Source organism: Pteropus vampyrus, unplaced genomic scaffold, assembly GCF_000151845.1.
Source record: "Pteropus vampyrus isolate Shadow unplaced genomic scaffold, Pvam_2.0 Scaffold306, whole genome shotgun sequence".
In the NCBI taxonomy this organism is placed as follows: Eukaryota; Metazoa; Chordata; class Mammalia; order Chiroptera; family Pteropodidae; genus Pteropus; species Pteropus vampyrus.
In genome coordinates this window covers 1,971,031-1,981,126 of record NW_011889087.1, presented here as the reverse complement: position 1 = coordinate 1,981,126, position 10,096 = coordinate 1,971,031, and the positions used below count along the sequence as shown (strand labels likewise).

Genomic DNA, 10,096 nt, shown 5'->3' with positions numbered 1-10,096 from the left:
TTTTTGGGCATGAGAGTCATGACAAAGGTTCAGAAACCCCTCGGGCCCCTGTCACCTCATCACTGTCACGTGATTTGCCTCCAACTCCTAAAACAATTCCCTTAGCAGGATGAGAGCTCCCTTGGGCCCTGGCCTCCCTGTCTCCATGGTAACTTGTAACAGCCACTGCACCTCCTAACAGGAGGCACACCACAGGGCTCCCAGGGGCAATGACCAGCTATGCAGAGCCCCAAGGACAGATGGCAGATGGCTGCCATGCTGAAATCAGCCCCAGGCCCTCCACTGTGGTCTGACCCAGATGACCAGAAGAAATCATCAGGGGTGTGGGGGGCTGCATAATGAATCTCAGATAATACCCCAAACCTTCTCATAGATGGCCCAGCTCCTCACACCCCCTGCCTGTACACACCCTCCACTCAGTACAGCCTGGGATCTGAACCAAAATTAATGAGACAGGTACTGTTATTCCTTTTTGCACCTGGGACAATGGGCCTCTGAGGGATTAGATGACTTGTCCAAGGCCACAGGGATATCATGAGGAAACAGAACTTGAGTCTACCAGGCTGCCTTCCTATAAGTGCCACCCCAACACTGACCTGGCTCTAATCTCAGGCCAGTGGTCTTTAAGCCCAAAGGGAAGGAAAGGAGGCCTGTGCACTCAGCCCTGTCATTGGCCTGAGAGTCGGAGAGGCTGGAACCTGCAGAGTGGAGGACAGAGGATGGAGGGGGCAGGGCTTCTCGGGTCTTTGGTAATCATGACAGCCACCAGGAGGCCATAAGATGTAGCAGAAAGAGCAAGGCCTTTGGAATCAGAAATATCTACTTGGCTCCTCACAAGCTGTGTGACTCTGAACAGATCAGTCAACCTCTTGGACCCTCAGTTACCTTATCTGTGAAATGGGGATGGTGGTGATATTAACAGGAACTACCTTCCAGGGCTGCTGTAGGGATGGATGAGATAATATATGCAAGGTATAGTGCTTGGCATATTACAGGGCTTGATAAGCTTAGGGAAAAAAGGGCAGTTCCAAGCGGCCCCCATATGTGCTCTGCCACCCACAATAATGGGATGTTGGGAGCAGTGTCCTCAGCCCTGATCAATCCCATTGCACCCATGGTAGGTGAAGACTGCAGGAGAAGCAATCACTACCCCTCAGCCCCACTGGCTTTCTTTGGCTCCCTTCCTCTCTGAGAAATTGTGTCAGAGCCCCCAAGGCTCTTTCTGGAGATCTGTGCCCAATGCCCACTTCCACCCAGTGTATGTCAGACCCACACCCTGCACCTCCTCAGGCCCAGCTCTGCACCACCTAGTTCTGGGCAGCTGGTGTGTAGGTGGCCAAGCTGGGAAGGAAATGAGGAAGGGGGGCCTCCCTGTGCTAAGAGCCTACCTGGTCACCATGCAGGCCCATGCCCCATGTGCTTGGAGCCAACTCACTGGCTCTGGCACAGTTGAACCCCACCCCAGGAGGGACTGATGGTTATTCTAGCAAGAGCAGAAGACAGCTCAGGGCAGGGGCACAAACCGGCTTCTAACTCCTAGCTGGCCACAACCCATATACAGAGAGAATGTAACTCCGAAGGGTGAGGAGGGGCTCTGGGGCAGCCTGCTGGCTCTAGGTGCCTCGACTTTCTACCTACTGTTTCATTCTCCTCTCATACCTTGTTCCCAAAGCTTCCTTCCTCTGGCTGTCACCTCTCCTGTCACTTACTTTGTCAATCAGTCTCCCACCTGCCACCTTAGCACTCCCATGCCACAATACCTTTATGGGCACTATGTTCTCACCTGTCTCCCACCCTCTTTCCATCTGCCCTCCCATTACATCCATAACTCTTCATGACCTCTTCTCTGCCCTCTACTCCCTCTCTTTGCCTGACTCCCTTCCCCTACCACTATCACCCTGTCTTCTCACCTGACACCCCACTGCCCCTTCTCCTGACCCCCCACCCAGGTTCTCTGTGAAAACACTGTTGGAGAAGTACACAGCGGAGCCCATCGATGACTCATCTGAGGAGTTTGTGAATTTTGCAGCTATCTTAGAGCAGATCCTCAGTCACCGTTTCAAAGGTGGGCCCAGGTTCCTGTCCCCTGTGGCTCAGCTCTCCCAACTCCCAGACTTTAGTTTCCAGCCACCCTGCTCTGATCTACTCTGTGGCTTTCTGAGCCCATCACTGACCTGGGCTCCAATTCTGAGCCATTCACAGAAGCTCATGCACAGAGCTGGGAAGATGGAGGGGGGTCCTCTGGGCATGCGGTTATAAGCTGGCATGCCCTTTGCGTACATGCATGTGTGTGCACATACTTTTGGGGTAGGCGCTATGTGCATGTGTGGCTTATACTTATGCATGCGTGTGTACCGTTACATGGACCCTCTCCAAACTCCCTGGTCTTGCTGAACCCCCACCCTGCCCTGGCTCAGCCTGTGCCCCAGCAGGTCCAGTGAGCTGGTTCAGCTCAGATGGGCAGCGTGGCTTCTGGGACTATATCCGGCTGGCCTGCAGTAAAGTGCCGAACAACTGTGTGAGCAGCATTGAGAACATGGAGAACATCAGCACAGCCCGAGCCAAGGTGAGGGGCCTGCAACAGGCAGTGGAGACAAGAACCATAGGAGGTCCAGACCCAGTGGTTCGCACATGGGTCCTTTCGGGGCAGCAAGTAAAGGTGATCGTGCTTTCCAGGGTCGGGCATGGATCCGGGTAGCGCTGATGGAGAAGCGTATGTCAGAATACATCACCACAGCCCTGCGGGATACCCGGACCACAAGGTCAGACCCTCTCAGCTCGGGCCACAGGTCCCAGTGTACACGTTCACTGACTAAACACACTTGATCCTTAAGTTTCTGCAGCAGCCTTCAGTATCTGGACTACAATTCCCAACATGCACCACTAGTTTCCCTCTCCCAGACTGTCTGTACGTCAGCCCAGCCTGCAGTCCTGAAACACACATTTGGCAGCACCAACATCTCTGCCAAATCAAATTGATTATCCCCCATCACTTCCCAGCACCAGTCTCATATATAACTCTACCTTTAGATACACCTTTGAATAAGTCTCTACTATGTATTGTTTTACTTGTTGGCCTTGTTCCATGACCTTCAACACACAGCCCTACCTGTTCCTCAAACAATGGCAGCAGTGTGTGCTTGCTATCCGTGGGCTGCAGTCTCAGCATGCAGAGAGCTTCATTCTCTGCACTGTGACTTTGAAGAGAGATAGGATCTGGGGGCAGGGTCACAGGTAGGATGTGCCACTGGGGGATGGTGTGTTTGAAGCAGAGTACATTCCCCCATCCAGTGGCTACACCCAACCTGATGTTTTTACGGCATTCTATCTCCCCACATTTCAGAGGTCACATTAACATATTTTTGAGCACCTATTGTATACCAAGCATTAATGATTAGAATGTGTTTCCTGATTTTAAGGGTCAGGGTGACTGTATTTGGTGGGAAAGGGGTAGTTCAGAGGATGGAGAAGAATCTATCTATTCTCAGGGTGCACACGTTCTAATAGGTAGGAGACACAGGCATTACACCCAGTGGACTTCAGTCTGAGGGAGATACAAAGTCCACACCTGAGGGGCGAGCAGGGAGGAGATACTTCCTTCTTCTAGGAAGAGTTTGTAGGAAGCCAAGGACAGGTCCTGAGGGATGGAGGCTCCCTGGGAGGATGCTGCACCCTCAGTCCCACCTCCTCCCCACAGACGTTTCTATGACTCAGGAGCCATCATGCTGAGGGAGGAAGCCACTGTCCTCACCGGGATGCTGATCGGACTGAGTGCCATAGACTTCAGGTGGGGTCTAGGAGGCGGTGGCAGTGGTGGTGGTGGGGTGTTCCCTTGTGAATGTTCATACCCCCATTTCCTCATACCTCGCCCCCAACCCTATGGGTCCTATTCCCCCAGTTTCTGCCTAAAGGGTGAAGTGCTGGATGGGAAGACCCCTGTGGTCATAGATTACACGCCCTACCTAAAGTTCACCCAGAGGTGAGGAGCCCAATTGTTGCGGTGGGTGTGGGCAGACTCGCCCGGAGGAGTGGGGATAGCAGCAGAGGACTGGCTGGGCAGGCACCGCGACCCCTGCCCAAGGGGGCCGCGTGGGCCGCGTGGGCGGGGCCGAACCTGCCGGTGCCACTGCTCCCTGCTCTAAGCTACGACTACCTGACGGACGAGGAGGAGCGACACAGTGCCGAGAGCAGCACGAGTGAGGACAACTCGCCGGAGCACCCGTACCTGCCGCTCGTCACCGACGAAGACAGCTGGTACAGCAAGTGGCACAAGATGGAACAGAAGTTTCGCATTGTCTACGCGCAGAAGGTGCGCGCTGCGCCGCGCGGGTGACCGGTAGCTGGGCGGGGGAGGGGGACCGGCCAGGCGGCCGCTGGGACCCTGCTCCCGCCGCCCGGGCTGAGCCGGCGCCCCGCAGGGTTACCTGGAAGAGCTGGTGCGTCTGCGCGAGTCACAGCTGAAGGACCTGGAGGCGGAGAACCGGCGGCTGCAGCTGCAGCTGGAGGAGGCGGCGGCGCAGAACCAGCGCGAGAAGCGGGAGCTGGAAGGCGTGATCCTGGAGCTGCAGGAGCAGTTGTGAGCGCCGCCGCCGCCCTGAGCCCTGACCCTGGCCACCCTGACCACATCACCCCAGGGAACCCCCATATTGCCTCCACTGACTCTAATTTCATCTCTCCTGATACCCGTATCCAACTCAACCAACTGCCAGCATCAAACTGATCCCATCACCTCTACCCTGAGGACCCCCCCCCCAGTGACCACCTAACATTATCCTCGACATAAAATTCTGGGACTTCCCCAAAGCCAGCTCCCCACTTCACCCTCAATTTCCCAACATCAGCTAGAACGGCCCTCCAACATTTCTCCAGGGACCCTGACATTACTCATAACGGCCTCTAATGTTACTCAGTGACCTTCAGCGTGATTGAATTATTCCCTCGGATCTGCAACATAGGCTTACTGCCAGTCACCATCCATGGTTACCCCAGACCTCACTCTTACTGGTCCCTCTGACATTTCCCCCTAAACCTTTTCATCACCCTATGATCTCCCAGCATAATTCCTCAAGACCCACCCTCATTACCCTTCAGGATTCCCGCACTATTCTCCACTGACTCCCCTGTCACCCTGACTCCCACAACATCCCATGACTCCCTCTAACCCCCAATATGACTGCATTAATCCATCACCCCTGACCCCCAGTACCCTCCACTGACTCCCAGGATCTGCCCCACTGATCCTCAACATTCTGTCCCCATTTCTGCTACCCAGGTTTCAATCCTATCCCCTCCCCCACCCTTTGTTTAGCCCCCTTCCCCACTTCTATTCCCTCTCCCAGCCAGCCTGACCCACCCCTCCCCATCCCAGGACAGGTCTGATCCCTGGTGACCACGCTCCCCTGGCTCAGGGTTCCAAGGAGCTCACCACACCCCTGGTCAACCAATGGCCATCACTAGGAACGCTCAATGGGGCTGAAGGTGTCAGCAACCCCAAGCTCTACAGGAGGTAAGCTCAGCCAGGCCTGGCTTGGGCCAGAGTGCTGGTCCCTCCTGAAGAAGAGAGTGGGGGTGGGGGTGGGGCCATGGCAGTAGGCCTCTGCCCACACACCAGCTCTCTCTACTCTACCACAGACACAGCTTCATGAGCACGGAACCACTGTCAGCTGAAGCCAGTCTGAGTTCGGACTCCCAGCGCCTGGGAGAGGGCAAACGGGATGAGGAGCCCTGGGGTCCCATCGGTGAGTCCCCCTAATCTAGCACCCAGCATCCCTCCAAGAAGGGCTACAGCTAGGCCCTGGGGCCTGTAGTCAGGCCCTGGCCAATTTCCTCATTCACGTGGTACTTTCAGAGAGCTTAGCACAGCAATTAAGAGCCTGGTTTGGGGCGTCTGGCAGACCTGACGCAAATCCCAGCTGCCCCTCTGGTTGTGGAGCTTGGTCAATGCACCTTGCTGAGCCCTTCTTATCTGTAAAATGGAGATGTTGATTAAAGTAATCACCAGTGTTAGCATATGGTGAGGGCTTAATGGCTTTTTGGTATAGTGACATCCTCAAGGGGCGGGGGTCACAAATTCTTGGGGGAGTTCTTTGCCTAATTTGCTCTTATCTCATGCATTCTGTGAACCGCTTGCCTGACCCTTGTTTCCCCCTTTTCTTTGGCTGCCAGGAAGCTCAGAGCCAAATTAGTGGCTCCCTTCAAGCGAATGTCCAGGACTTCAACGCATGCATTTTGTGTTGCCCTCCCCGTGGCTTCACCTTGGTTTCCCACCCTAGTTTTCCTGGTGCCTGGACGTCCTGTCTTTCTTTCTAAAAACCACACTGTACTGGATGACTCTAGATCTTCTTTGAGACAAGGCAGGCTATGGACGTGTGACCCCACCACACTGTGTTTGTGATTGTCTGTGTGTCTGTCTCCCCACCAGACTGTGAGCTCCGTGAGGGCAGGGACCGTGTCTCATCCGTTCTCTGTATCCCCAGTGCTTGGAACGGAACAAATGCTCACCATGTGTTTAATAAATGGACAAAGAGAGAGGATGAACCTCAGGGGGAGACAGAGACATAAACTGACGATTACAATACAGTGTCCCCAGCACTGTGCATAGCACAGGCAGGTGCTTATCAAGGTGTAATTGAAACGGCAAATGCTGCAGAAATGAGGCGTCTCCTGGGGGGGAGGGGTGACCTCGGGGTTCCCCCTTCACTGCTTGTGCCCACATACCCCACACATGCCTCACCCACCCTCTCTCCCCAGGGAAGGACCCCACGCCCTCCATGCTGGGCCTCTGCGGCTCCCTGGCCTCCATCCCCAGCTGCAAGTCCCTGGCGAGCTTCAAATCCAACGAGTGCCTGGTGAGCGACAGTCCTGAGGGCAGCCCGGCACTGAGCCCCAGCTGAGGAGCAGTGTGGGCTGTGCCAGCCCCACCTGCCAGGGACACAGATGCCTGCCACCTTTCCTCAGAGCCCCCCAATCCAGGCCATCCTTCTAGAGAACACTGCCCACCCAGCCAAGGGTCTCTTGGGAAAAACACTCTTTGCTCCTGGTTCTAACTTTGTGCCCAAGGAAGCTACGGCTGCCAAGGGAAGTGGGATGGGTGATGTGGGGACACCAAGGCCACAGGGAGCCCTTGGCAAAGCTTGCTCCATTCTGATGACCCTGATGCCCAGCTGGCTCCCTCCGGGGACTCTCCTTCGCTTAACTCCTCCGGCCTCTTCAGGAGCGTGGCCCAGGCTCAGCACCCTCACCTCTCCCTCTCCCGTTTGTTCCTCCTGTTCGTTCTTTGGAGTCACTTCTTCCTCAGCCCCCAGGGAAGGGGCCCTGGGAGATCAGGCCAATAAAAACCAGAGGACTAAGGGTAGCCTTGTCTGTGGAGGTTGGGACAGGGCTGTCCTGAGGTCGGCAGAATGTGATGGAGCCAGTGCCAGGCCCATAACCAAGGCAATGCTGGACCACGTGGAGTAGAATCAGTGGGAGAAAGTGGGTTAGAGTAGTTCAGGGAGTGGGTGACTTTTGTATGAAGTGTCCTGAGTATGAGGTCTGCCTATGGCAGGACCAAGACACACTTAGTGCTCCTTCAACCTGATACTCTTTAAGAACTTGCTCAACCTCAGGCAGAGAAGACACTGAACATCCTGGGGAGGAAGGATGGAGGAAGGCAAGCCCTGGCAGGGCCGTTTTCCTTCTATCGTCTGAGCAATTCAGCTTTAGCCCAAAGTTACAGACCCTTCCATTAGGCCAAAGCCTAGCTGTGAAGCAACACTCCCCTCTGTCATCTCTTAAATGTGCCCTTGGGAAGATGTCTCGCCACCCTCTACCTTGGCCCTAACACTACCAAGATATTGCTTATTGCCCGCCACCAACTCAAGGTCCTCACTCAAATTGGGGCGGGGAGGGTGTCCTCTACATGGGCATCTCCTGGGCAGCCAAAGCTAACACCAAGGTCCCTTCCAGGCCTCTATACAAATCACTCACCAAGTCCCACTCCCTCCACCCCACCCCACAACCCCCTGCTCCTGTAGTCACAGGCACTGGAGAAAAGTTCATCATCTTTAGACTCAGGAATTAACAGAGGTGGGTTCAGACTATGCCAGGTCCAGGGTTTTGTGGCTCCTGGGGCAGGCCCAGCTACAACAAATACACAGGGACATAGGCAAGGGCAGGGAGAATTAATAGATTTGGTCTTGAACTTGGGGAATGGGGTAGAAAAGTGATGATCCTTGGGGTTTGGAAATGGGGACAACTGGGAAGAAATCTGTCTGAGGGGGGCCTGGGTGGGCCTAGAGGGGTGGCCCCCTACCCATGGGGCTCAGAGTTGAGAGGGAAGAAAAATGAGGCCCCTCCCCTGAGGACAAGGCACTTGGCTCAATCTCCTCCTGCCCCACCCCATTCACGGAAGAAATTGTGCTCTCATCTCCTTGATCCTTTCACAGGCCCAGAGACTGTTCCTGGTTGAGCCTCTGGAAGAAGCTTTTGCCAAACTCATAAGTGCTGATCATGATGGCACAGGAGGGGGCGGCCTTGATGATCCTTGGGAGGAAGCCTGCAGCGGGAGGGTGAAGATGAGGTCAGAGGTCAGGTCCCGGGGTACCCAACCTGACCAAGGCCTGGAAACACACAACAGACACCCACCTGCAAAGAGTCCCCTGGTGCCAGACTCAGCCCGGATCCTCCGCAGCAGGAGCCAGGTAGAGTTGGCGTGCGGGGGCAACACTGCAGGTGCAAGGCATGGCTCAGTAAGACCCCACTCAGACTCTCACTTCCCTCCACCCCACGCCAGCCAGGCCCCTCACCTCTCACAGCCTCCACTGCTCCCAGGGCAACTTGGCGTTGAGTCTTCACCACGTCGAAGGGTAGAGTCAGGACAGCCGCCACCTAGTGCAGTGGGAAGAAGGCTCATCTTCACTCCCAGGACCCCCATCCCTTGCATCCAGCCAGGGTCTGCCAGCCTTATCACCATGGAGAGCGAGCTTGCTTCTCGAAAGGCAGCTGATGCACTGCTATGCAAGGCCTCCTCCAGAGCATCCCCCCAAGAACACTTCTGCCACCCTCACCCCCAGCCTCGTCAACTCACCGTCCCTGAGATGCCGCCAGCCACAAAGCTGATGCCCACTGATGTCTGGTCCTTTGGCCTGAGCCCACTCAGCCAGTTCTTCACCAGCTCATAGTTGAACCAGTACAGGGCTTGGGGGCACGGGATATACTCATTAGAGATGGGGAAGGCAGTGGGGTGGGCCCCAGACTTCCCATCTTCCACTGACCTATATCACAACTGCTCCCTCCAATCCCCTCCGTTATAAAGGCCTGTCTGCTACACTAGTTTCTATAACAGGCTCTCTGCAAAATTACCTCATGAGAAAATCTGGGTGGATACCCTGCTTGCTGAGCCCATTTCAGATGAGATAGTCAGGGCTCACGTAAGTTAAGCGACTTCAAGATCAGCAGTACCAAAGTTGAGACTTGGCTGTTGACCACTTGTACATCACCCAAGGGCTCCCTTACTCCGTCCTCTGTACCTCTGATGCCTACCTGAAAAGGGGACATCCCGAAGGGCAGTGGGGCCCCAGCCCAGCCACAGTGAGCGCCAGCCACCCTGAACCACGGCAGCTCGGACACAGGCACCCAGTTCTCGGTATGACACATGCTGAGCCTGCAGCTTTGTCCGTACTAGCTCCAGGGGGCTGATCACAGTCACGGTGCCCACTGCAGGGAACAGTGAGGAGGAGTCAGCTCACAGGTTGCAACAGTAGCATGCCCCAGGGTCTGGAACCCAGACATCCCCCTCCCCCTAAGCCAGCAAAGAGCAGAGCTGGGAGACAGGACTGGACTCAGGTTCAGGTGTAGTCAGAGGAAGATCAAGGGCTCAGGGCTGTACTCACAGCGGGCCAGTGCGCCAGCCACCATGGGTACGTAAAGGTCAGACGTCAAGGCTTGACCACACAGAAAGGCCTTGAGTTGATCATAGGTGGTGAAGTAGATGGCAGTGGCTGGTACAGTCATCACCCTGAGGGTGTGAACGGAGGTTAGTTGGGACTTCCAAAGGCTCCCAAACCTCCCAGGCCTCCCCTGCTCTACCCAGCAAGCCAAAAGGGCAGCAAGGGAT

The 10,096-nt window shown here is 55.4% G+C and overlaps 2 protein-coding genes across 7 annotated transcripts in view; one reads left to right on the top strand and one right to left on the bottom strand.

The window, feature by feature from the left end:
* RUNDC3A (RUN domain containing 3A) overlaps window positions 1–7,349 on the top strand; it is an 11,281-nt gene extending 3,932 nt beyond the window's left edge. For 2 of the 6 annotated variants that reach the window (XM_023521565.1, XM_011377160.2), the window contains exons 2-11: window positions 1,950–2,065; window positions 2,418–2,566; window positions 2,677–2,762; window positions 3,698–3,787; window positions 3,899–3,979; window positions 4,144–4,309; window positions 4,419–4,576; window positions 5,369–5,506; window positions 5,632–5,738; window positions 6,751–7,145. In XM_023521565.1, the coding sequence (XP_023377333.1) occupies window positions 1,950–2,065; window positions 2,418–2,566; window positions 2,677–2,762; window positions 3,698–3,787; window positions 3,899–3,979; window positions 4,144–4,309; window positions 4,419–4,576; window positions 5,369–5,506; window positions 5,632–5,738; window positions 6,751–6,893 (1,234 nt within the window). In that variant the 3' untranslated portion in view covers window positions 6,894–7,145. Of the gene's footprint in view, window positions 1–1,949; window positions 2,066–2,417; window positions 2,567–2,676; window positions 2,763–3,697; window positions 3,788–3,898; window positions 3,980–4,143; window positions 4,310–4,418; window positions 4,577–5,368; window positions 5,507–5,631; window positions 5,739–6,165 lie in introns of all 6 variants that reach the window. The other 4 variants (XM_011377158.2, XM_011377156.2, XM_023521564.1 and 1 more) reach the window with 4 other exon arrangements.
* A 676-nt stretch (window positions 7,350–8,025) lies between these two features.
* Window positions 8,026–10,025, bottom strand: SLC25A39 (solute carrier family 25 member 39). Its single transcript, XM_011377161.2, has 6 exons — window positions 9,873–10,025; window positions 9,523–9,696; window positions 9,068–9,177; window positions 8,787–8,868; window positions 8,626–8,706; window positions 8,026–8,536 (listed from the first exon to the last, which is right to left on the bottom strand). Exons 1-6 carry the CDS (start codon window positions 9,991–9,993, stop codon window positions 8,421–8,423), a joined length of 684 nt encoding a protein of 227 aa, XP_011375463.1. The 5' UTR covers window positions 9,994–10,025; the 3' UTR covers window positions 8,026–8,420.
* Window positions 10,026–10,096: the final 71 nt, after the last annotated feature.

What these genes read in the sequence shown, in the direction of transcription:
- SLC25A39 (XM_011377161.2), bottom strand. Translation starts at nt 9,993, where the DNA reads ATGACTGTACCAGCCACTGCCATCTACTTCACCACCTATGATCAACTC. An exon ending in GGCTGGCGCACTGGCCCGCT is followed by an intron (nt 9,697 to 9,872) that starts GTGAGTACAGCC and finishes TGTTCCCTGCAG; the next exon opens with TGGGCACCGTGACTGTGATC. An exon ending in CTGGCGGCATCTCAGGGACG is followed by an intron (nt 8,869 to 9,067) that starts GTGAGTTGACGA and finishes CCACTGCACTAG; the next exon opens with GTGGCGGCTGTCCTGACTCT.